The sequence below is a fragment of the Vulpes lagopus genome, chromosome 21 (genome assembly GCF_018345385.1).
Source record: "Vulpes lagopus strain Blue_001 chromosome 21, ASM1834538v1, whole genome shotgun sequence".
NCBI classification, from domain to species: domain Eukaryota; kingdom Metazoa; phylum Chordata; class Mammalia; order Carnivora; family Canidae; genus Vulpes; species Vulpes lagopus.
The window spans coordinates 24,451,059-24,478,745 of record NC_054844.1 but is presented as its reverse complement, the minus strand read 5'-3'; the positions used below and the strand labels follow the sequence as shown (position 1 = coordinate 24,478,745).

General features: G+C 38.9%; 1 protein-coding gene across 5 annotated transcripts in view; it reads left to right on the top strand.

Moving 5' to 3' along the window:
• ITPR2 (inositol 1,4,5-trisphosphate receptor type 2) overlaps positions 1 to 27,687 on the top strand; it is a 471,510-nt gene that overhangs the window by 397,835 nt on the left and 45,988 nt on the right. For all 5 annotated transcript variants that reach the window (XM_041735326.1, XM_041735324.1, XM_041735322.1 and 2 more), the window contains 5 exons: positions 726 to 921; positions 4,763 to 4,855; positions 15,297 to 15,427; positions 16,534 to 16,699; positions 27,332 to 27,492. In XM_041735326.1, coding sequence (XP_041591260.1) covers positions 726 to 921; positions 4,763 to 4,855; positions 15,297 to 15,427; positions 16,534 to 16,699; positions 27,332 to 27,492 — 747 coding nt within the window. The remainder of the gene's footprint in view (positions 1 to 725; positions 922 to 4,762; positions 4,856 to 15,296; positions 15,428 to 16,533; positions 16,700 to 27,331; positions 27,493 to 27,687) is intronic.

The following is a 27,687-nucleotide window of genomic DNA, read 5'->3' as shown; positions in this document are numbered from 1 at the left end:
CATACCTAGGTTCTTAACTAGTGCAGAGACTTTCTACTACTAAACACAAAATTGATAATAACCCATTAGAAGAAGTGAAAACTTTTTTAAAAAATAAACTATTATATGCTTGCTTATACTTCTGTAACAGGTTTTGCCCTCATTATACCCCTTTAGTAAGGAAAGGCACTTCCATCTCTCAAATATTTTAAAATATCCTACTTTTTCTATTGCAGCAGGCTCTTAAAATTTTTCTCGTAATTTCACCTCTCATCCCTTGATTAAAGAGTAGTGTCTAATGACTCTGTCAACTATTCATCACTTAGATAAAAGTGATTCAGCATTTTCACTTTAGCCATTCTACGTGTTCCAGAAACAACTGCAGAATATCAGTGAGGCTAAAAATAAGGAGTAAGTAGCTACGTTGGTTAAGTATAGTATTATAATTTTTCTAAATTCAAATTTGAAACTATGCTATTTCTGTATCTTACAAAATTGAAATTTTCTTGGTTATGAAACCAACAGATGCACATTATATGCTGTGTTAGAGTTATCTTTATTGAAAAAACAGTTTATTAAAACATTCCAACTGTAGAAGAAACATACATTTTGGTGCATTTGTAAGGTATCAGGTTGTTATTTTTTTCACAGATAAAATGGCTTGTATTTGTATTCATAATTACCTTTTATGTTTATTTAGCTTTTGCACCACTGCATTTTTTTCTTGTTTTGTTTTATTTTTGTAGCTTTTTGATTTGGTGTACAGAGAAGAGACTCTGCTTAATGTCATAAAAAGTGTCACACGGAATGGCCGCTCCATTATTCTAACTGCAGTCCTGGCTCTCATCCTTGTCTACCTGTTTTCCATTATTGGGTTCCTTTTTCTGAAGGATGACTTCACAATGGAGGTGGATAGGCTGAAAAACAGAACTCCTATTACAGGTATCGCTACTACCAGTAAATGAGCTTTCCCTGATGGCAGATATGACTTGTATACAGCTTAAGAGAATTACAGACAAACACTAATGGAGGAAATGTTTTCTTTCATTCCTTTGAATACATGTTCTTGTTCACTGAGAGCTCATGAGTGTGAAATACTCTTCAGCTATTAGCTGTCCGTGGGTATAGGAAAATCCTGATATAAGAAACAGCATCTCGGCTTCATCTCAGTAAAAAAAATTTCAACAATGCTGACTATATTCCAGAAGACAGTTAACAACATCAGTGTAGGATAATGGTTTGGGGAGTCTATTCTTCCTCTCTTTCCTTTCTCCCCCAAGAAAAACACCTAGCATCATTAACAACCATTATTCCGTATATGTTTGCTCACGCTATATCATATTATACTTAAATAATTGCAAATGATAAATGTTTTGATTTGGAAACCATCAGGTAGTGAGAAATTGGGAATAGAAAAAATGCTCAAAATACTATCATTGAGGAGCTCAATCCATCAGTACATGTCACAATTTCTGTACGATACTTATTTCTGTTGTCTGGTTAGGCATCATCCATTTATATTTAACTGTGATTCCTGTGGTGTGAGGGCTTATTCTTTTCATCTTACTTTGAATTTTTATTTATCCTGTGTTCTGATGGTTTCCTTTTCCCCCATTCCTGCCTTTTGTCGTTTGAGTTAAATTTCTTTGTTGCTCTTTTTCCTCTTCTCCTGCTTTGCTGGATACAAATCATAGTTCTGCACTTTGCTGTTTGTTTCTCTGGATGATTCTGTAGCCTATGAGTTGTAGAGAATGGAAACCACAAAATGACTCTTCCCCTCAAGCCATTACATTTAAAGGTATGATTTAATTAGTGGTAATTTAGAAACAATATTCTTTCTTGCCTTTAACAAACATTTTCTTGATTGTTGAATTGATGACATATGGTAGTATCTTTTTAGGATATGGGATAATTAAATGGAATTTAGATCTGTTATTAAGTCTAAGTGATCAAAGCACAGAATACATACATCATCTACATAAATTCAGTTATCAAACCTGAGATTGAATATCTAGGTACTAGTCTTTATTCAGAAGAACGTGAAATATTTTGTTACTGCTTTTCCTGTTCTCCCATAAATGTTAGTTTTTCCAGAGTTTTACAGTGTAAATATTTGGAGGAAAAGCTCCTATTCACAAACAGTACCCAAAACTCCACTTTTACAAAACTATCTGGGAATCACAAGCTATCTATTCTCAATAATCTTCAAGTTTTAATTATTTTTTCACTAGACATGATCACATTGAGTTATTCAATACAGGGTGATTCTGAAGCTGAAGCATCATGATTCTTGAATCCAAATGTGTTTCGTAGTTCTTGTTTTATGAATTTAGTAGTATTTTTGTGTTATTTAAAAAGGAAATTAGTGTCATCATGATTATATTTGCCTTAAAAATACAAAAATATCTTCTTTCTTTTTTCTTACAAAATAGGCAACATTAGACCTAAAATGTCAAGATCTTTATTAAAAATATGTATATTCATACAAAAATGTTAAATAAGAGAAAGTATTCATAAACACTATTAAAATCTAGTATACAAGAACAGCTAGCAGTTAAACTCTTTGATTCGTTGTAGCTTTAGAACTTTTGTTGCATAGGCTGAGAAGGAATATGATATCATGCCCTGGAAGAAGCACCCTTATTTTCATAATATTTTTAATTTAATTTGTAATACCATCTAGTATCTATTGATAAAGAGCACAGAGTTTATTTTTTCAAGTATTGAACACTATTGGCTCCCAAAGGTGAGTGAAATTATTAAGGATAATGTATGCCTATAGCAAATGAAATCTGGAGTGCAGAAGTATGCAACTGCTCAAGGAGTAGGAAGTAGTCATCAGAAAGCCAGGAGAGGGGAGTCACAAGGGGAGGTTGAGAGTTCTAGAGCTAAATCACAGAGCATCACAGGTGCCTGTGAGAGTGAAGGATGGATAATTTGCAAATGGCATCAGACATTTAGAAACATGCAGCTCCTATCTCTGGGACCAATGGAACCAGCCCTCCACAGAGGAAGCAGCTGCCACTTGACAGTGTCAAAAGGAGTGGTGTCTTAGAAAAGCCCAGGGAGTTGGAGGGCAGGAGCAGAAGTCAAAGTGTGTCTCACATGTGTCCCTTCTTCCCTATTCTCCATGCCACCCTCTGGTTTCTCATCCTCATTTCCTCTCACCCAGAAGACTGCAGGAACATCTTATGTGGCTTTCCACCTGTTCTGTCTGCCTGATTCATTCATTCTAATCACCACTCTGATTTGGTCTGTCATTGATTCAAAAGCTTTGCTGGGATCTGCCCTGGCCATGAGATGCTTGGTTTAAAACATTAGGCTGGAAGCTGAGGTCACTCTGCATCCACTTCCATGCCTTTTGTCATACAAACGGTGGCACCTGGGATTGCCCCTTTCCCCCAACCCACTCCTCCCTCCCCCTCCCCCACACAACCCTGCCCCATCTTTCTGTGTGTAAATCCATGTCTCCTTTAGGTTGATCCTTCTCCAAAAAGCCTTGTTTAGTTTGCTTTCTAAAATTCACTCCTGTCTCCTAATGCACCGTATTGAATAAACTGTACTTTACTTCCTCCACTCAAGTATGCTCCTGTCTCTGTTTCTCGATATTCCCTAGTTGTCAGGTCTGCAAGGTCTCTACTCCACATCCTCCTAGCCTAGTGTGGAGTTAAGTCTTAAGTAAGGGAATGGCCACCAGGAGACACTGAGAAACCCCATCGGTCTCCCTCTCTGACCACCAGAAACCCACTCCAGCACCAAATGACATGCCCACTCTTTCCCCAAGTTTGCTTCAGTGAGGGGGTAAGGAAAGAGGGAGGTAAATGTGTGGCCTTCCTGCCCTGAGTGGACTCTCTCTTTCTCAGGTCCAATGCTAATGCTGCAGGCAACCCCATTCTGGTGGCCTAGTCCATTTCCCCATCCCCTGTCCTAACTCCAGCTCCCTTTTGCCAACATCTGCCCTCATCTCATCCAAAGAGTCGGGGTGACCTTGGTGTAGTGTTGCTCTGATATGCACTTGAATATTTCTTCAACCCTTTGTATATAAAAATGAACTATTCCTGCCCCTCTATCTTATGGACTTTCTTTGACTCTGCTTGAAAAATTGGTTTGAGAGGTATGAACCTCTTTACTTCGTTACTAACAACAACAACAAAATGTTTTATTGAGCTTTTCTGACACAGATAGGAACGTTACTATCTTCTTCTGTTCCATCCTAGTCAGGGAAATAGGTGGTAAACTAGCAAAGCAGATGATTCTTTGGGAACTAAGGAAGAAAAGGAAGATCCTGAGTAGGATCTAGCAGAAGGTTCTTGCATTTCAAACCCTGTTCCCTGGAGCCCCTCCCTGCTTTACTGTTAGAACTGCTACAACCTCCACGTCCCCACCTACTGTAGGGACTGACCAGTGGCTGGGAGCTCGGAGAATCCCAACTGCTTTGGGTGAAATGTGTTCCTGGCATCCCAAGTCTGAACCCTGCATGCATTTGGCCATGGAAACATTGTCACACATGATAGTTAAGGTCTGCATTATTATTAATACTTTCTCTCAGCCACTTTAAAAAGGTGTAAAAGGCTTTTAGGAGGTTGGCTTGTAAACCTATTCTCTATTTATAAAATTGCTTCCGTACACAAAACTGTGTCCAGAGTTCCAAACCAACTTATTAAAGGACTTCAGGAAATTTGAGTAGTAGTGCCTTTTATTTATATGCCTTGTAACTATATGTTTCTTTCTTGTAATTTTCATTATTTGTCTCTATACCATATTCTAATTTGTGTGTTCTCAGGTAGTAATGAAGTTCCTACTATGACTTTGACTTCAATGATGGGAACATGTAAAAATGACAACTGCTCACCCACAATACCAGCTTCAAATACAGGTCTGTAAAAAAGGACCCCAGAACAGTACAAACTTGATACTTTGTGGTTATGTTTATTTGGGAAATATTATTACTGCTAAAGGAGTTGCTCTAAGAATTTCATGGTGGGTTGAAATGGAATCATGGAGAGTAAAAGAACCAAAAAGTTTCAAACTAGAGAAAGGATTCCTGCATCTCTCATTCTTTATCCCCATCCCATTCATTATATTATTTCTATTCATGAGAATTTATCAGATTTACCCTGTGCTACTGCTGCTAAAAATACTATTACCATATTGCAAACCTATACCACACTGAGACCCTTTTAATTATATAGCCTTTAACAAAGAATCTGGAAATGCATGGGCTTAGAACTCAAAGGGCTTAGTATAATCCTGGACTTCCTACTTTCTAGCTCTCAGTCTTAGATATGTTATGCAAATTTCCTGGACTTTGTTCAGATGGTGTGCCCAGAGAGAGGAAGGAAGGGAGCAGAGAGAAAGAATATGATACTTTCCCTGTTTCCAAAGGAGCAACAGAACCATGCTCATTAAAAGAATTTTTTAAACTCTAAATTGTTCTCAATGGTTTGGAAACTATGGCATATGTGAAATTTAATGAACTGTAGAAGGAATTAGTGATCTCTTTCCAGAAGCAGCAATGATTTAGGGAGTATATACATCTTTAAATATTTCAAGAGTTTTAGGAGCACTGGAATGGCTCACTTGTTTAAGTATCTGCCTTTGGTTCAGGTCATGATCCCTGGAATCCTGGGATCGAGTCCCATGTTGGGCTCCCTGCTCAGCAGGGAGTCTGCTTCTCCCTTTCCCTCTCCCCCTGCTTGTGTTCTCTCTCTCTCTCTCTGCCTCTCTGTCTCTAATAAATAACTAAAATCTTTTTAAAATATTTCAAGAGTTTTATGTATTAAAAAGGAGTGGATTTAGTCTGTGCTACATCTGTGATGAAGGGAAAAATTGGATTCACTGAAGATGAGGAAAGGAAGAGTTAATAAAGCCCAGTGTAAGGATGGAGCTCCCCACTTCCATCTGGGAACACCTTTGTCAGACATAATGAAAGGGCCTTTCCCAGGCTGCCTTTTTTCTTGAGATGTTGGATCGTTCCATGAGGAAAAATGGATAGTGCCTTCTACAAACAAAATCTTTCATATTTTATGACGTAAAGGGAGAAATACATACGTGTACATTGCATCCAATGTCCTAGCAGCTATAGGAACTGTAAGCAACTGCCTCCAAGACTTCTTTCCTCCCCTAAGTCCTGGCTAGCCAGCCAAGACTTCCAAACAACAAACCAGCTCATTCCTTGCTAGTGTAGCTTTGCTGTGCTCTTCAATTTCTAAAATCCTGTTACATGCATCCTCCACTTTAAACACTTCTAATTTCCTCAGCCTTCCTCACACGGTATGGCAATGACTCTTGGTGTAACACTCCAGGGCAAGAAGCTCAGTGGTGCTATCTTATTGTGCATAGTGGAATTTGGAATCACACTATACCACTGACCCACATTTGGCTGACTCAGCTAAAATGCCATTCTTCACTGGTTCAGCTGTCATGACGTCAATGCCTATCCTGTACTCACGTAATTGGGAGTCTGGGATTTCAAGTACAATGCAATGCATTTATTTTTATATATATCTGCCAACCCAGAATCCAAGGCCATCTCAGTTTGTCCTGGGGATAGATAAGGCAGGTTTTTTGTTTGTTTGTTTGTTTTTTACTAGATGATCTCTAGGTTTTTAGGCCTTTCCTGCTCTAACATGCTATGGGGCTCACACAGTATCTTTATGGATGCTGATTCTATTAAGCAATATGTTTATTCTCTCTTGTGCCATCTTCAAGCTGATAAGCTATAGAACAGGGATTGGCAAACTATGGCCCATAGGGAAATTTAACTTACCACCTGTTTTTGTACAGCCCTCAGGGTAAGACTAGTTATAACCTTTTTAAAGGTATATTCTTTAAAGAAAAAGGTGCAATGGAGACTATATGTCACCCACAAAGCCTAAAATATTCCTATCTGGCTCTTTAGGGAAAAAAATTGCTAACCTCAAAAAAAAAAAAAAAAAAATTGCTAACCTCTGCTCTGGAATATTTTCACTAAAGGTACTAAAAGTGTTGCATAGGACAGATGACAAATCCTTTAGCATGCTATTAGAAATATGCATTCAGACTGACATAGTTATGTTCCATGCAGTTCTTCAGCTACATAGAACTGTCTTAAATAAATTATCAGTTAGCCTATGTTTCTCCATCTTTAAAAAAAATCATGAGACTCCTCAGAGCCTCCTTACCAAAGCCCAAATACATATTATCTGTAACATTCCCAACTTGAGGTTAGTGTGAACCCGTACTGGCTTCCCTTGATCCCACTTTCTTCCCCTTCAAAGATCCATTTTGGTATGTTATCTTGGGGATCAGCATCAAGCTTATTTGTCAGAAGCTTGCAGAATCTGTCACAGTCTCAAACTCAGGTCTACAAATGCTCCTCTCCTCTTATTATTCATTATTTTAAATATATATATATATCACAGCTATTTCAAAAACTTGGGTATAGTTGAAGTAGGTGGGTAGCATTACATAGCTCTCAGGATCTTTTGGCCACCCTGAACTTCAGTTTATTGTCACCAGTACTTGTTATCTTCTTTTCAATTCGACATTCTTTGTCCTTAACAGAGTGTGAAAAATAATAGGTTAAAAAAATGTACTTTCTCATTAGCACAAATATTCTAGCAACATAGTCCCAAGTATATAGTACCCCTATTCCTGCCTTGCTAGTCTATCTCTGAATGTTATCTTAAAATTATTTCCTTTATTTTAAAGCAAATATCCTTTAACTATAGTTTGATTTTAAGAAAGGAAGATTACTTTGCCAGTGAACCAACAATGAAGCCAGTGTTCTTCCTGCCAGAGACTATAAAGATGGCTCACCCAGGGGCACCACACAGCAGCTGAACTAGTGATGTTCATCCACTGCATGGGAGCCAGAAGCTCCTAAGACTCAAGGAGATAACCGCCAGAGCCTCTTCTGGAATGAGATCTTCCCAGCCATACATGGTGTGAGCATATCCCAGGATGTGGCTGCCCAGCTCTGTGCTCTTATAAATTTTCAGCTTTATACATTGTTATTGATAATCAACCAGGCATTCTATTGTAATTGTTTTGTGTGCCATTACTAATTGTGACATTATGATTTTAACATTTAGAAAACTGAAGTGAATATTTCTGTAAAATAGGGAACTCATTAAGTCAATTCAGTACAAATTCTTGATGATGATGATGATGGTGATATTATCATAAAACCTTTATTCATTCATTCATACAGCAGTATTTGCTGAACCTGTACTATTGGCCAGCCACCATACTGGGTGTTCAGGATATAGTATTGAGTAGACAAGCATGATCCTAGCCCTTACGGAACTTATAAAATAAAGGGGAGACATAAAAAGTTTTAAAACATGGTGAGTACCCAGCGGTGCTATGATAGATAATCACAAGAGAGCTTGGTTGTAGGGAGAGCAAACACAAAGGCCTTTCTGAGGAGGAATTATTTAAACTGAGACTTGGAGCACGAAGAAGGCATCAGTCACACCCAGAGGTAGGGGAAAGTATATTCCAAGCACAGGAAACAGCATGAGTGAGGGCCCTGAGGCATGTCAAGGATAGATAGATACTACTAACTATCTTCACCTTCACACCGAAGGACACAAACTTTAAGTAAGATCACATAGCTAATAGACTAATCTAGATCTCTAATTCCAAGGCCAGTCCTTCAAAGTTTTATTTTAGTTAAAGGATTCATTTCTGTAAATTTTTTCTTCCCTAACCAAAATTTAGATTGTTAAAATCCACTTATCTCATATTGCCTTTCAACTAGAATGCTTGGATAACTTTTCTTTATGCATGCTATCTTCTAAAGGCAATATTTTAGACATAAAGATTCTCAATTCTGTATTTATCAACTGGAGTTGCCCCACCTCAAGACATTTGACAATGCCTGGAGACATTTTTGGTTGTCACAACTCTGGAAGGAATACTACTGGCATCTAGTGAACAGAGGCCAGGGGTGCTGCTAAGCATCCTCCGACGCACAAGACAGCCCCCCTCAACAAAGAATTAATTGTCCAACACAAAATGTCAATAATGTTGAGGTTGAGAAACCATCACAAAGTCTGTTTGGATATTGATTTATAGCTCTGAATACAAACTCATAAAAGGCTTCTCATAAAAACCTCTACAACCTGTTCCTCACTTGATATATTGTACAAGGAACACAACTTCCCTTTTCTCTGTGGACAGATGGGGACAATTCTTTAGGCTTATTACCCCAAGAGCAATGTCTCCATGTTTTCAGGCTCTACCTGGGCTGGGAGTAAGGAGAGGCAGGTATGATTTTGCACGAAAGCTTCCAGAGAAGGAAGAAGAAGATAGTGGAGGCATGTCAATGCTGGAGGAGTGGCAAGGACACTGTTGGGAGCCAGAGCTGACGGCAGTGGCTTTATACCATTTGGGGTCATTCCTAAATCAGTGTTTGAAACTACAGGAATGCCTGTTATTAATGTAGCCACTCTTTCCTCTGTGTCCTTTTTGCATTTGATATGGCAAGTGATAAAATTCATCTGACTGAAAATTCCACAGATTTGATCTCTGAGTCCTTGCCACCTTTAAATCTTGGCCCCATGTGTTTAACCACAAAAGTAGAGTAAAAGCCAGAACCTGGTGTTTGTTGTGCAGCATGTGTCACTTAGATTTAAAAATAACTTTTCTATGTCTAAGACCAGAATTAAATTTTAATTTGCAAACCCTAGTGTGCATCTGTGATGGCCTTGGTTTGTTACCTTGTGGACAGCAGGTCCACATTACAAAAGGCCCAGATGCATACACGGGAACAGAATAACAAGCCTCGTGGTGATTGGGAAGCCCAGCAGCTGGTCCCCGAGGAAGCTCCAACAGATGCAGGTAGGGTCATTGTCCCAGCAGCCACACATTCGCTTGGTAACGGGCAACCAACTGTGGCCAGGGAAAAATAAAATAAAATAAAAAGAACTTTTATTTCATTTGCTGCAGACCTACCCGACTTCTTAGACAAATATGATCACTTACCAAAGGAAAACCAAAAAAAAAAAAAGTAAAAACCTAGAAATTCTAGAAAAGTGAGGCCTTTTTTAGGTAGTTTATAAAATAAAGATACAATCATTTTCTAAGTAAAGGTCATTTGTACAGAAAAGGGAGGAAGTTCACAGATATCTCACATTTATAATTCAAATTTAATATGTTTTGCTATTTTACTTTAATAAAAAGACTGATAAATAACTGAAACTGATTAGCCTTAGTGGCACTCCACGTTTTGGCTTCCCACTGGGTGCCTCGCATTTCAAATTTCTCTTTCTGGTTAAAATTTTTAAAAAAGAATTTCCATAATGAATCAATTAAAATTAAAGTTTAGCACTAATAAACAAGAGGTTTTTCAATTACACTCAGACTTTCAGATATATCTCAGTGGCAATCTGTTGTTTCTAAGAATCTTAAAAAAATGGATACTTTATTAAAGCAGAAAAATAGCATTATTAAATACTCATTCAAGCATGTTCAATATTCGGAAAAACTTATAGGCCAACACCTCAGAACAGAGCCAATAGAATATATTCTTATTCCTTTCTTTATATAAAACACTTGAATTTCTATTGTGAATTGAGAAAAAATACTTCATTTTGCAAATACTTAACTGAAAATGAGGATAATTTAGCCTCATCTTTGTTCAAGTATAAAGTTTGTTATGTTAAAACTAACTTTACGTAAGATTCTATAGCCATCTATCAGTAATAATGATGATTATGATACCTAGACTTGTTACCCCCATGCACCAAGTGATGTTCTAAGTTCCTTATGGGCATATATTTAGTTTTTTTAAGTGCATCCACATTGCACATCTGTTTTCACTAATTCTTTCCTTTCGTACGCAAGCATGCACTCTCACTTCTTTAAAAAAAAAAAGATTTATTTATTTATTTATTTATTTATTTATTTATTTATTTGAGAGAGAGAGAGAAAGAATGCTCACATGCACATGATGAGCACCAGTGTGAGGAGAGGCAGAAGGAGAGTCTCAAGCAGACTCTCTGCTAAGCACAGAGCCTGGCAGCCAGGTTCAGATCTCATAACCCTGAGATCATGACCTGAGCCATAACCAAAAGTCTGACATTCAAACCAACTGAACTACCCAGGTGCCCCTCTCACTTCTTTTATAACTACGTTTTTTCATCATTACTCTCTTGCCACCATTAGCTAGCCCATTGTTCGTTCTTGCACCTGAAGCCTTCTCGTTGCTGCCTCTGTTTGAACCTTCCTCTGCACCCTGTTTTCCACCTGCATGAATCCATCTCCTTTTAGGCTCAGAGTTTCTGATAAAACACCTGGCCTGCACTCTCTCCTTCGATTTCTGCATCCACCATCTTCTTTCATTATTTGCCATCTTCCTATTGGTTCCTGATGACCTGAATGTTCAATCCAGAGACCTTTTCTTACTGCTCATTGCTTTTGACCCTTCCATAATTTTTACATTTTTTGGTAACTTCTCCATCTTTATGTTATTTTCTTCCTGAATTTTGGAACACAGTACTCTCCTAGCTCTCTAGTTTTCTCTAGTTTTACAAATGTTTTCTCATCTTCTCACCCTACAGTCTTCTGAAATTCTTTTCCTTTTCTTCATCGTAATACCTTACATGCAGCTGCTCCTTCTCAGTTGTCCATTTATGTGGTCTAATGGGACCCCCATTCCCAAGTCAGCTCTGGCTGGAAGTCCCAGCAGGATGTGTAACACTGCCTTCTCCCTCATGACCTAGGGAGAAGCTCCTGTTTATCCATCCTTTCCACTCTCACAGCCAACACGCTGGTTGAGGCTCATCTCACGTTAGGCTTTCTACCTCCAGCCATCCTCTCCTCTTCAGTTCATCTGCTGTATCACCACTAGACTTGTCACAAATCACTGCTTGGAGTATTTCTTCCCTCGCTCCCACCTCGAGATTTTCTTAATGCTCCATTGCCTGCCAGATAAACCCCAAACTCACAGAGAGCTGCCAGTTTATCTCCCCAGCTTTATCTTCCATTCTTTTACATGATGGCTCATTTGATCTCCATCATATAAGTGAATAGTTTCCTACGTCCTGTGCTCTCTGGCCATACCATGTGAATGCCTCTCTACTACTGTATTCATCCATTGACTATTCAAGGCAACCTCAGAGTCTACATTAATTAGAGGGATTCCCCACTGATTATGACTAGTATTAAATGTTCTTTCTCTCTTCTGATCTCTTTGCACCACTTTGGTGGCTGTAATCACATGTTAATTTGTCTTGTTATTTAAGTAAATGTTTTATCTCACACTATTTCATTTGCTAGATGATAAACCATCTTGCCCTATTTAAAGTTCTCCAGTGTCTCCCCTTGGCTTTCAGGATAAAGTTTAAATTCTTTATCTGGGTTTATGAATCTCTGCATAATAAACAGGACCCTACCTGTTTCTCTTCTCACACTTGTCTGTACGCACCAAAATCCCAATCATTCCAATGCACCTGCAGTTTCTCAAACACCCCATATGCATTCATGCCTGTTTACCTTTGTTCATCCTGTTTTCTCTGCCTATAATGTCTTACATTGCTGATATTGCTAGCCAGGCATGTATCTCTTTCAATATTCAATTCAGGTGCCACCTCCCTCAAGATGCTGTAGCTGACCCCCCGCCCCCATGAGATGCACACCATCCTGCCTGCACAATATCCTGTGATACTGCATTGCCTTTGTTCATTGGCTAGCCGCCTTACCTAGGAAACCGTAAATCTCCTAAGGGCTGCCACACTTTCCTCTTTCCACTTAGCCCTTAGCTCAGGGTCTGTTGAGGCAGTGAAAGGAGGCAGGTTTGGCATTGGGAAGGCCAACTGGTTATGGGTCGGTCTTCACAAGGTGGCATTTACCTAGGTGCATTTACTATGACTCAGGGCCTGGCTTTTAGCCTGCAGGCCTGGGAACTTGACTTAATGTGTTGCAGGTAAATCCATCTCACAAAGGTAGAGCCTTATTAACCAAGCTTATGGAGGCTACCCCATATAAAACTAGCATGCCTATACACCGATTATTATGGAGTGGGTTGACTGGACTATTGCTGCCAGTGACCTGACGTGGGCATTCTCCTCCTATGTGCATGCCACATAGAAAGTCAATACTCTCATTTTATATATTCGCAGCCAATCTATTTTAGTTCACAATGGCTAATCACATGAATTGTGTGTGGATTTTACCAACTTACCTGTTAATGAATAAACAACCTCATTTTTATATTCTTTGGGAGAGATAAGAGCACTTTCATGTGGCTTCTATGTACTGACTAACCTGGCACTTAATTAAGTCTTTAGTAAACATTTATGCGACATGATAAGTTGCTGATTGAATATGTGAATACAGATCCTGCCACTAAATATAAGATTGCTTTGATTGAACGTTTAACCATGGCAAAGTAGCATATAGACATATTCCATATGACCTCATTACTGGAAAACCATATTTCTCTGTAAAAATTCCTTTAATTCTCTTATGCATTTCTAACTAGTTTTCTTCATGTTGTTCCTAGCCATTGCATAGAACCCAGCTTCAGGTGTCGGGGACCTAACTAGCATGTTGCACACTGAGCCTTCTCTGCCTTCCTTGTCTCTCCTGCTGCTCTGCTGCCCCCGCAAGCCTCACCTCTTCCCTATTTCTCCTTCCTCCAAAAGCAGCTTTATTTCTTCTACTTTCTAAATCAGAACGTGCCTTGAGGCTCATCTCTAAGGTAAGTGGTCTGGCACAGACTCTGCTGCTAGCTTTGATGCGGCAACTTGGTGCTTGCCTACCTCTGACTTCCGCCCTCCTCCTGAGGTATATATGTCTGAAAAAGAAACAGCTCTGAATAAAGTGAAAATATCAAGATCCTCCCATGCATGTGAGGTTAAAATAAAGTCACTTCACAAGAGGAAAATCAGCCTTTTTGTAGCAAAGTACCAATCAGGCTGTTGGTCATGGATCATGTAGACAAAATTAGACTGTTTCTTTCGCCCTCACCCTTTGGTTGTTTTCATATTCCTGCCTGTGGCTACATAATTCCAAAATTTAATACCACTAAGGTTCTTGAGTCTTGTAACAAGAAAAGTACCTTTCTGCACACTTCTCACTTTTAGGAAATCCTGATTATTTTTTTTAAGATTTTATTTATTTATTTATTTATTTATTTATTTGAGAGAGAGCATGAATGCACAAAGTTGGGGAGGGACAGAGGGGAACGGAGACAGAGGGGGGAAGAATCTTCAAGCAGACTCCACACTGAGCACAGAGTCCGACGCAGGGCTTGATCTCATGACCCTGAGATCACAAAAACAAGAGTAGTATGCTCAACCAACTGAGCCACCCAGGAGTCCCAGAAATCCTGCTTCTAATGTAGTATGAACTTTTCACTATTTTAAATGACTGGGAAATTATTATGAAGTTTGGTCCCTTTACCTTTAAACCAAATAAGACCTGAAATTTTTCTGTCACATTATATCTTTTCTGTCTCTTCATTTCTCCCTAAATACTTCCACAGAAGTACATTCACATGAAATAAATTGTTCACATAAATATATTGTGCTTCTTGTCCATAGCCCAATGCTCATCATTAAAAGAGCTCCAATGCTCAATTAAATTAATGAAATAGTATCTACCTTAATTTTTAAGTGCCTACTATGTAGATGCAAATCTCTGTGCAATATTTTACATATCATAAATATAATCTTCTGGAGGGTGTCATCCTTCATCAGACCTCCCCATTTCACAGATGAGGTCAAGTGACTTGACCCAAGTCTCAGTCCTGGGACAGAGTATAATTTGAAGCCATGCCCATTCAGGTCCCTTACACTTGCTCTTTTACCTGCAGTATCTTTGCTTCCCACATGAGTTGACTATTTTCCTGAGGTCTTAACACAACATCCCCCCACTATAATAGTGCACGAGGCATAGGAGCTTTCTTATACTTTGTCCTCTTCATTCTGTCATTTTTCACTCTCAGAAGAAAACACGTATTTCAGAATACGATTGTGTGGCCTTCCCAGTCCCTGTTAGTTTTGTGCTATGACATGGAGGAAAATACATGTTCCATGCTTCAAAAAATTGTGCCATGGCACAGTTATAAAAAAGTGGATAGGGCAGCCCAGGGCGTGATCCTGGAGTCCTGGAATCAAGTCCCATGTCGGGCTCCCTGCATGGAGCCTGCTTCTCCCTCTGCTTGTGTCTCTACCTCTCTCTCTCTCTCTCTGTGTCTCTCATGAATAAATAAATAAAATCTTAAAAAAAAAAAGAGAGAGAGAGAGAAGTAGATATTTGGAAGTAGACAACAGCATATTTAAAACATGAGTTTGCTGCATGGTTAAATGTGTGTGTCTTCCTAGCTGATGAAGAGTATGAAGATGGAATTGAAAGGACATGTGACACTCTCCTCATGTGCATTGTCACCGTCTTGAACCAAGGCCTCAGGAATGGCGGTGGTGTGGGAGATGTCCTGAGGAGACCATCAAAAGACGTAAGCTGGAGAAAAAAAAAATTTTAAGAACAGCATAATCGGTTTTTAAATTTTCTTAGTAGCATTTACAATACAATTTCTGTTTTCAGGATGCTGTATTGTGTCGTGTGCTTTAAAAGCATAATGGTGGCCATTAAAACCAATTAATTGGATACTAGAATTACACAGAAATAGTTAATGTACTAAAAAGTCTATGTCTGTTAGTAAGGTTATGAAAAGTTTCCAAGTTTGAACTGTGTATTGTATTACAGCAATGAGATCATGACTACAAACTTGGTAGAGGAGTTGTTACATAAATAACAGAAACTAGGCTGCCTCTTGTCTATCAGGCTTCTCAGGCATGAAGATATACTCTTTGCCTCTGAATAGCAATGGTCACCATTATTTATCCATGATGAATATAAAATCTGAACAAATTCTAACATGATTTCATATATTAAAATGGCAAGGCTAAAAAATTTCTCATTAGCTGCAAAAGCTCAAGCACCAGGAGAGAGGCTTGAAATATCTTAACACTCTACAACAGGCCAGCTGTAGCATATTGCCAGTTCATCTAATGGTTCCTCATCTATGACACAACTGGATTACAGTGTCTCTAATGTGTGTTTTAATACTGCCCATCAAGTAGAAGTAAGCTTGAGCTGTCTGTACTTGACCCCATACAGCCAAGAACAAAATCTACTCTAGAAATTGATGAAGCATTAGGTCCTTCTCAGCTCCCTAATCCCTGACCTTGAGAATTGCTACTTGTCTACCTTTTGTGCAGTTTCTGGGATAGGATCCTAATATGCCAAAAAGCATCTAGCAGTATGATAGAGTAAAGTGGTTTTTAATAAAAGGTACATCCCCCATTGGGGGGAGGGATGTAAGTCCTCATTCTGGAGAATGGACAGGGCTCTGGAAACAGATGTGAAGTTTATTTCACAACACTTATAGAAAAGAAAATGAAGATAGAAAGTGGGTCTTATTTTTTCCAACTTCGAGTACTATTTATATTCATTCAGCAAATATTTATTGAATATATTCTCTTTGCTAGGCAATTTGTCAAATCAATGTACCTTGAAAATATATATACATGTATATTTTTCTTTAAATTTTTATTTTAGGAGCCCTTGTTTGCTGCCCGAGTAGTATACGACCTTCTTTTTTATTTCATTGTCATCATTATTGTTCTTAACTTGATTTTTGGTGTTATCATTGATACCTTTGCTGATCTCAGAAGTGAAAAACAGAAAAAAGAGGAAATTCTAAAGACAACCTGCTTCATTTGTGGTAAGTGTTCTCAAGTTACTAAAATAATAGGTGAAGAAACTGTCAAGGAGGAAGGAGAGGCTAGAGTGATTTTTATTTGTCATGCTTTGGGAAAAATAATTTCAAAATGAAAGCTGGACGAAAATTATGTAACTGAGCATTACACTAGGGTTCTCTGCTTCCAGAAATAGAAGAATTATATCCGAAAGCTATCTTGTCATTTTTTCTGCAATTTGTATGATTCTCTGACTGTAGAACGTGTTGCAAAATTTCAAAAGGTTACACCAACTGGCAAACAGATTTTTAATCACAATAACATATTGATTAAATAACAGAATGATTTTTATTTTATTTTGTTAGAATATGAATCCACAGATGATTCTAGCAGCTTGAACTTCTATTAACTATATCTTCTCTCATTTTTTCTTCTCTCTCTCTCAATCTTACACACACACACACACACACACACACACACCCCACACTCTACACTCTCCTCCTCTTTCCCTATTGTTAGCTCTTAGATTCACCCAACTCTCTCCTTGCCCCCATCATACCTCTTTGTCTCTACCTTCCTCTCAATATACATCAGCCCTTTCTTTGTCTCTGCAGCTGGCCTAACATCCTGGAATTAATTCTTCCTCTTCTTTGAATAATCCCCAAATCCAGGTTATCCTTGCCATCTATTTGACCATGTTGAGCTGAAGAATCTTTTGGTTAAAGTCACAAAATAAGTGTAAGGGCTTCACTACAACATTATTCTATATAACTCAAACGGGCCCTCAATAAATCCCATTGCCTCCTTGATTCACCTTTTGTCAACTGTCTCATTCTCCTCAATGGGTTTCTCAAACCTTTCCAGAATTCCTCCAACACTCAGAGGTGTACCAAGTACTAACCTGTAACAATGAATTGTGTATTCCAAGGAAACAAAAATGGGTTGGACATGCCCTTCTTCAGGGTGTTCACAATCTATTTTGGAATACAAACAAAATAAGTATCATTGCTGCCTAGTGTGTTAAGACATGATAGAGAAGTTCACAGGCTATTATACCCCTTCAGACTGTGGTAGGGACCAGGAAAGAAAGAGTCAGAAAAGACTTTTAGAAGAGGTGGTCACTGAACTAACAGTAAAAGATGGAAAACAGTCATATTATAGTGGGTAGAAGCAGGGTTGCCTGGGTCGTTCAGCCTTTGACTCAGATCATGATCCTGGGGTCCTGAGATCAAGCACCACATTGGGCTCCCCATTCAGTGGGGAGTCTGATTCTCCCTCTACCCTTCCCCTTGCTCATGCATGCTCTCTCTCTCAAATAAATAAATAAAATCTTTAAGAAAATAAGATGAAGTGGGAAGAAGCAGAGTGACCGGTATAAGAACAGGCGTGAAGGGAAGAATAGCGCAATGGGAGTCTTCAGTTACTATAAGGTATTCAGTGTTGCTGGAGCATGAATTTCAGAGCAGTGTATGCCCAGAGAAGAGGTTCACCAGAACATGACGTTTTTGGTAAAACAAACAAACAAATAAACAAAAACTTGGACTTTGTCCTATAGACTTATAAAGGATGCTGAACCATGAAAGAATTTATGTAGAGGAGTACAGGGTCTAATTTTTGTTTCAGAGCAAGGGGGCAGCTAAGGAAGGTTGTTTATCAGGGGACATAGTGCAAGTGAAAGGTAATGAAACCTTGATGCAGAGGAGTTAGGGTGGCAGTGTTAAGGGTAGGGAACAGGGTCGTGAAATAGAGATGAGGTTTTAAATCTCAGTGGGTAGGAATGAATATGAAAGATAGTCGGGTGCCTGGCTGAATGGTAGTTCCAACAGTTCAGTTTGAGAAGAAAAGAAGAAGAAAAATTTGGAGAGGAATATGCTGAGTTTGGCTTCGGAAATACTGAAATTCCAGCTTGCACTGAACACCCCAGCGGGCCACGCCAAGCACAGAGGTCAGCGTGGGTCTGAGCCTCAGACAGTGAGTCTGTGCTAGTGACAGTAATTGGGAAATCCTCTGTCTGTGTGTGGCAGCAAAAGCCAGAGTGTGGGGAAGGACTTCAGAGGGGAAAGAGAAGAAGATGAGGTTTAGAGTGGGAAATAATCAGCACTGAAGAGTTGAGAGAAAGAGGATCAAATGCTCACACATTTGTGTGTGTGGGCAGATACACACACACACACACACACACACACACACACACTCAGATCTTTCCAGTCAGAATGGTGTGAGGAGAACCAGGAATATGTGGCACGTGGATATGAGGAGAGGCCGCAGCCTTGAGAGTAAAGTGATTGATTATCAACTATTTCAAATCAGAGATGGCCAGTATTATGCCAAGTAGAGCCTTTGGATTTCTCATTCAGGTGATTCAGAGTAAAGATGGAGTACTTTCCATAAGGATAAGTTGTACAATGCTGGGGGAGACTTACCGGAAGGAAATGAGGCAGAAAGAAAAGTCTTTTTTTATACGTCTAGATTGCATGGAGGGAAGTGAGATTGGGATGTAGCCAAGGAAGATATCATACAATAATTTGGTGACTTGGGGGAAGAGAAGCATTGTATGAAAGAGTGAGTTCCATGGAGGAAAAGAGATGCTACCCTTGAAAATCTTTCTGTGTGTCTCATGGTCTTGCTTTTGCAGTGCTTCCTCTAAGTCCTGTCCTTTACAATCATAACTATTATGTCAGCGCACAACCTCGGGAAAAATGGTTCTTTGGAAGAATGTATCAGTTAGATGTGCGCCTCATTTGAGGCCATGATCCTGGGTTTCATATTCTAACAAGAAAGATGAACAGCAAAGGAAGCCCATCACTTAAGTAGCATTCCTGCTCCTCTAGGTTTTCACTTTGCTGTCAAAATTCTCTTTGGTTACAGTTGTGAAGAAAACCTATAGCCTATAAATTCCTTAGAACATCACAATAACCCTCATCATCAAATTGAATGCTTTTCTCAACTCTCTCTGTTGGTTTCCTGCTAACCTTTCCTTCTGCATTGGATTGCTCATTCTCTAGTTCTATCACAAGACTTCTCCACACCACTGGATTAACGGTTCAGATTTTATCATCATCTTGTCTCTTCTCTCTGCCCTCTTCTTAATACCACCTTTATGCAGATTATTGCCAAATGTGCAACCATAGCTCCAACCTTTCTCCAGGCTTTTGTCCTGTGTTTTTGATTGTTGACTGACACCTATACAGGTGTGACTTCTGGCAGCCAAGTCTACCATGTCTAAAACCTAGTGCATCTTGACTTTCCATCTTCTTCCTCTGACTGAGCAATTTATCCTGACCTCAATATTGCCATCGATCTTATCCCTCTATGCCTTTAGTTTTCTGGCCTGGAAGCTTCTCCATCATTTTTAGCACCTCCTTTTTCCTGTTTCAGGTGCACTAGTTACTGTGCTAACAAATCTGCATCCCCATTCTCACTCACTTCCTTCCACACAGCCATACCTTGGTCCTTCAGGCTCACTGTGGCTTATACCCCAAAAAGTTCTGCTTACTGCAGCCAAATTTTTCCAGTTTAAATCCATCAGTTCCTCTCTCAAAAGGCTATCTAGAGCACTGCACAGTCTGTAACTCTAAAATTCCAAATTTCCTGGCATGTAAGGCACTCCATAATCAGGCTCCCTTTTTTGCTCACCTTTTCACCCAATGTTCCCCTGTTTATAGACCAACTTCCAGCCCAACTGCATTACTCATCTTCAACTTAGTAAGTCTTCACATGTTCTCAGTTATGGTGTTTCCATTTGGAATGCCCAGACTCCAAAGCTATTGAGCTGCAACTTTCTCTCCCTAAGGCCAGCTCCAATGCCACTATTCCATGAAGCCTTCTAAGATTTCACTAAACAGCAGCAAACGTGTCCGCTTCTGAATTGCTCACATCACACTTAGCAGCATGGTACCATACATATTTGTTGTCTTATCTCTGTTGGATGCTGTACACTGTCACATCGTAGAAAGGGCATGGACTTTATGGTTAAGTTAAACACACTGGTTCCACATCCTGGACATGTGATCTTGGCCAAGTTTCCTTCTGACCTTGAACTATTAATCCCCCATCTGTAAAATGGGGAATATAATGCCATCTTTTGGGATTTGAGTGAGTATAATGGAGATCATGTATATCAAAATGCCTAACTCAACGCTTAGCTGAGTAGGCCCTCAGTGCACATTAATTTCCTTTCTTTAAGAGAGTCATGTCTTATTTATTTTGATGCTGCCATAGTATGTGTTGAGGACCATTCATAAATATTTGCTTAATGAATGACAATTCAATAAATCAGCCTAAATTCACATTGTTTCTATGTTTATGTGGCTTATAATCTACAAAAGGAAGATAAGGTAGTTAAGTACTAGATTGATATATACTGCAGACAAAAAACCTGGGTGCACCTATTCCAAGTTATTTTAAATTTTGTCACATTCAGAGTATTGTTTCTGCAGCATACACATTAGTTACCACAGAGATATAGGGTGATGTATCAGGAGCCATATGGAGGAGATATTAGATTGAGATGGTCTATTTTCCAGAAGCTTCACATTTATTCAAAAATTGAGAGACCATTTAGGTAATTTGACCTAAGAATAAATTTTAATAGTATTTTTTACATTAGAACAAATAGTATGCTATAAAGTAAAATAAATTTTTTAAAGTAAAACAAATTTAATGTGAATTATAAAATAAAACAGATTTTTTTAAAAATTGAAAAGTAATCCCAGGCACTTATAGCTGCCAACCCCTGTGACCCCAGCAGAATAAAGTTTCTCTACTCTCTGCCCTCAAATGACCTTTAACAGAAAACTGTGAGAAGCATTAGCATAATGTATATCTAGATATGCGTTCATTCCTGGAATTACTTATCACATATAAGACCTAATACATACCATATACATTGTAAGAACTTAATTATAGGAATGATTTAGACAGTTGGGATATTGGGGGTTGTACTAGCAGGCAATAAAACAGTTGTGATTAATTGATAAATAGTTCTTGTAAGAGTTGGGGGTTAAGTTGTGATCCAGAGAGGGATATCTTATCAAACAACAGAGGAGAGAATCTCCACAGTAGGAGAGAGAGCTCCAGCAGCACACGTACCAAGTGACACCCTTAGTGGACACACATAGTAGCAACAGACGTGGAGATAGATTCTGCTACAGGCAACGAAAGCAGATGGGATGTTCTTAGCCTTGAAGGCAATGGCCAGATGTTTGAGAGTTATGACTCAGAAAACAATTGCTAGTGATCCAGAAGGTGGTCATGATAGGCTGATGATTAGGAGATGACAGAGCTGAAGCAGTAAGCACAGGAACAAATTGGCACTGGTATCCATATTAATTATTAATTTTGAATTACTAGAGGCTGAAAATCCAGTAAGAAGGAGATGTTGACAGACCAGTGTGACAAAATAACAAAATGGAGAAAGGATTGAGGTGGTAAGGTGCCTAGAATTAAAGATCTTTCTAAGTGATTTAATAGAAATAAAGGCTATATTATCAGAGAGGAGAAGTGTGTTCTTCTCTTAGTATGTTATTCTTTATCTGTACTTGAGGATCAGGGTCATTATACATCTACTTGTTCAACAGTTACTTATTGAGTATGACTATGTGCCAGGGTACTGCAGTGAACAAAAACAGAAAAAATTTACTGCCATCATGGAGCTTATTTTCCAACATACATAGGATGTATGATGCTAAGGGCTGTGTGGAAAAATAGAGCAAAGAAGTGGTAGGGGGATGCCTGGGTGATGGGTGGGTGTGTGCCCTCACTGTAGTCCTACTATGTGGGAAACATGTCATACGTACCGTCTTGTTTTTTCTGAAACCTTTGTGTTGAGCATACAAAGTTCCTCTTATCCTTCTTTTCTTTCTGCTTTGGTTATCTCCTCCAGTACGCTGATTTTCATTGTTTATTTTGTCATTTATCCTTGAATTAGTATATTTACACCTTGATGTCTCTGTTTAAAATTTCTAGCTTCTGGGGATCCCTGGGTGGCTCAGCAGTTTGGCGCCTGCCTTCAGCCCAGGGCATGATCTTGGAGTCCTGGGATCGAGTCCCACATCAGGCTTCCTGCATGGAGCCTGCTTCTCCTCTGTCTGGGTCTCTGCCTCTCTCTCTCTCTCTCTCTCTCTCACACACACACACACACACACATGAATAAATAAATAAAATCTTAAAAAAATAAAATAAAATTTCCAGCTTCTGATCTAACAGCCCAACACTGGTTGTTCCATAGGCTTTGTAAATTCAACACATCCCAAATCAAATGCATCTTCACTCTGAAGTCTCTTCCTTCTTGTTTTTTTTTCCCTTACTATACTGATATTACCAAAAGTTCAGTCATTCAGGTCAAGAGTTTTAGGGCCATTCTTGATTCCTCCTGAATCTGTACCCTCTAATTGGACATCAAGCCTTCTTAAATAGTCACCCTAAGACTTTTCTTCAATCTCTCCCTCTTATTCATTTTTTTCAATTATTCTTTCAATGTTAGTTGAATGGCTACTGTTTTCCAGATACTATGCCAGATGCCAATAATACAAAAATAAATCAGACAGTAAAGTAGTAGAGGCTAAGTTAGAAATGAAAAGATTTTCATAGCAAAGTGTTATGGGCACAGGGAGGATTTACTAACTGTTTGTGTACGTGCAAGTCAGTGATAGTTGAGCTGATTCTTGAAGAAGGAATACCTGTAATGCACGAAAGAGAGGAGGTAGAAGTATAGAATTTTCCAAAAACTTGGTTTGTTTGGAGAATGGTGAGAAAGTCAGAGTCACAGTAAGAAATGTGCACAGAGTATATTGTCAGAGTGTGAGTCCAAGGATGTGTTCACATTCCCTGATTGACAAGGACTTCATTAACAAAGGTGAAGAAGAGCTAAAGAAACACATTTTTGATGAGTTGAGTTTGACATGCCAATAAGCAACACAGGGGGATTCACCTAGTAGACAGCTGGAAATAGAAACTGAAGCTGAGAAGAAAGGTCGGTGCTGGGGATACATCGCCAGCACGATAATGGTTGAAATCATGGGAATGGCCAATAAAGCTTAGAGGACAAGAACCAACAAAGATGAAAGACAACCAGTTCCCAACTTTTCCACCCCCCACTGCCTTTAACAGTTTGTGCCAAATGTACTATTTCATCTACATTTCCAAATGTTCCCTTCAGAGGAATTGATGCTCCCCCAAACAGGTAATCCACTTTCATCTCTAACTTTGGCCCTTTCCTTTGCCCAGACGACCAAAGAACATGGCTTTAGAGCTAGACACTTTTTTATTTAAATATCTATTGACTTCTCCACTAACAAGAGATGTTAACCTGAGCAATTATTGAATTCCTCTGAATCTCTTTACTCGCATGCTAAAAGTCAGATTGGGTTACTGTAATTAGAAGAGCATATTTAAACATCTTTATGTTGTTGTCAACACTAATAGGTGCTCAATAAAGGTTAGGTAGTTCTTATTACCATTTTAAGCCTTTTAAAATGCACCTTGTCACAATTCATTTTGTCCTCCCTCGTGCTTCCTTGTCAGTTTATACCACTTCAGGATATAATGCAAGCTGTCTATTTCCTCTACCATATTACAGATTAATTAATAGTAGACACATTATCTTTATAGCCTTATATACCTTGCAACAGGAAGTAATTGTTTGAACTGAATTCTGGGAAAATCTACTTTAATAAGTTCTTTCTCTCTCTCTTTCTAAGTACCTCTATTAAGATATAATTTAAATACCTTACTCCTCACCCATATTCTCAGTATATTCAGAGTTGGGCATCCATCATCACAATTTTAGAACATTTTCATTGCCCTCAAAAAAAGCCTCATACTGTTTAGCCATCACCACCAACTTTCCACCCCCAGCCTTTCCTCCTCCTCAGCCCTAGGCAACCGTTGATCTACTTTCTTTCTTTACAGATTTGCCTATCCTGGACATTTCACATAAATGGGATCATATAATATGTGGCCTTCTGTGACCTGCTTCTTTTACTTAGCATGAGGTTTTCAAGATTCATGTTGTAGGCACACATCAGGGCCTCCTCCTTTTCGTGGCTCAAAATTCCATTGTATGATACGCCATATTTTGTTTACATTTTCATTAGTTGATGAATGTTTGGATTATTTCTACTTCTTGACTATTATGAATAATGCTGCCATGAACATTCATGTCCTAACTTTTGTGTGGGCATATGTTTTCAGTTCTTCTGGCTAGGTACCTACAGTGGAACTGCTAGGACATGTGAGAACTCTATGTTTAACCTCTGAGGAGCTGCCAAACTATTTTCTAAAGTAGCTGCACTATTTTACGTTCCCACATTGGGGTATAAGGGCTCCAGTTCATCCACATCGTCACCAAGATTTGTTATTAATCTGTTTTTGATTATAGTCACCCAAGTGGAATAATATTTTATTGGTAAAATATTCTTAATTCACTCAATAAATGCTGTATTCAGTGCTGACTATAAACCAGACACCAGTGTTAGCTATTATGACCATCGGTAAAGAAAAGAGACAAATACATCTCCTCATGGACACACAATAAATAACAAATATAATAAGTTCTTATCTAAGTGCCTGGATAAAATGGCATTCCTTTCTTCTGTACTGATTAGCAGGCAGGCTTTTTCTCACACCATCATTTTTTCCTCTTTATCTTAGACTTGTGGTCCAGCTTAATTTAACAACTGTGGTATGGCTATGTTCATTCTGTTAGGAGGTGATAAGCACTGTAGGAAAGAGAGGATAAAAGAGAAAGAGTGATTGAGGCTGTTGGCAAAAGGGAAGGGACAGGTCACAGGAGTAAATATCATCAAGTTAAGCCAGATGGGGAAGGTGAGATGTGAGCAAAAGCTTGAAGGTGAGGAAGTTAGTCAAAGAGACACCAGAGAGAAGACGACTGTGGGCAGAAGAAGCAACCAGTCCAAAAGCCATTAAGCAGGAGTCTACATGCAAGGAACAAGGAGGCCAGTAGGGCTGAAGGAGAGTTAGCAAGGGGGAAGAGAGTATGGGACAAGGTAAGAGAGGCTATAGGGCCACATCACTTACAGCTTAACTAATAGTTATTACATGGGACCTACTTCTCAACAATTGTTCAATATTTATCTGAAATTCAGACTTAACTTGGCATCACCTGAGCATCTTGTATTTTACCTGGCAACCCTACTCATAGGCCATGCCTTTCACCTGTACTCTGAGTTGGTAGAGAATCACTGCAGGGTTTGGAACGGAGAAGCACCATCCTACTTAGGGTTTTGAAGTATCTCAGTGGCTGCTATGTTGAGTATAGGACACAGAGAGTTAAAGTGGAAACAGGGAGGCCTGGGAGGCAATTTAAGTAGTCCAGGTGAGAGAGATGAAGGCTCAGATGAGCATAGCGACTGTGGAGGTGATGGGAAGTGACCAGATTCCACGTATATGCTGAGGGTAGAGCCAAAAGAATTTCAACATGAATTGGATATGGGTGAGAGAAAGAGAGGATTCAAGGATGACTCCTTAGTTTTTGGCTTGAACAACTGGAAGACTAGAGTTGCCATGGAATGAAGAGGGGAACTGTGGGTGGAGCAGTTTTAGGGGAAGATTATGGATTTCATTTGGGCCATGCTGAGCTGATGATGGGTCAAATAAGACGAGGCGTCACCATCAGCCAGCTAATTTTATGGTATTTTCCATTAATATATCCAATAATATAATTTAAGAGGCCACCCTTTCACCAGGGACAGATTTTTTTTCTTACTTATTGTACTTTATATCTTATTATTTAAAAAGAGTCTTCATGCTTGAATGGTTTTTTTTAAAAAAATATGCTTAGTAAAGAATGGCTAGGATTGGAATTCAATTTCCTAGTTTCTTCTCCAGTATCTGAACTGCAAAACCAGACTGAATCCCAACATCCCATTTTACTTGGCAATCAAACTAATTTTTCCATAGATGTTTTTCTTCATTTCCATTCATTTTCTTTCATCCACTCTTCAACCCTTGAGAGAAAGGAATCTTACTATGCAGAACCTCTCCTCAGTGTCCTTCCAGCAGCTGAAAATCTGCCCTGGATATTGAACAGACCATCCTTTCCTTAAAATGCCAGAAACACAGTAGTCTAAAGGGCTAGATAAGTTGAAACCCTTTCTGCACTCAGAGCAAAGATCACTGTGGACGCTGGCTTGCCCGTCACTGATTACAAGTGGTTTTCAAGATGACTCTCTCAGCTGCCTCTCCTCTTTTTACTCAGGTTCCTGGATAAAATAACTTTTTTTTCTGTCCTGATTAGCAAGCATGCCTTTTATTGCACAGTCATTTTTACTTCCTTTTCTTGGACTTGTGGTCCAGTTTAATTGCACAGTTTTGACATGGCTGTATTTAAAATTATCTGCAAAAAAAAAATTAAATAAAAAACTAAATAAATAAATAATAAAATTATCTGTGAATTTTACAACTATAACAGGACCACACATCTCCAAAGATCCATTGGGTGAGGGGTGGTGGAGGGAAAAAGTTGGGAAGAAATCTACAAACTATGGCCTTTTATCTGGAGGCCTTGTGTACTGTGTAGCTTTTAATCATAACTTGTGGAAAGCCTTTATTCACATAATTATGATGTTTTGTTCTTATGCTAAGAAGTAAGTGCTGATTAAATGATAAATTACATACATTGTGTATTCTGTGTTTTGCAGGACTTGAGAGGGACAAGTTTGATAATAAAACAGTTTCATTTGAGGAGCACATCAAGTCAGAACACAATATGTGGCATTATTTGTACTTCCTAGTCCTGGTGAAGGTTAAAGACCCAACTGAATACACTGGACCTGAAAGTTATGTGGCTCAAATGATTGTGGTGAGTGGTGAGAGAGTTTTAACCTGACTAGGTTGCATTTGTATGCTTTCCCCTTCTCTACCCGACCCTTCTCCCCAGAGAAGTTCTGCTAATCATTTGGTTAACTTCTAAATAGAACTGTCAATCACTGAAGAATCCTCATGCTGGCTAGATCGTTGGGCTTCTCGGTTATAGAAACCAAATCTAAGTCTTAAG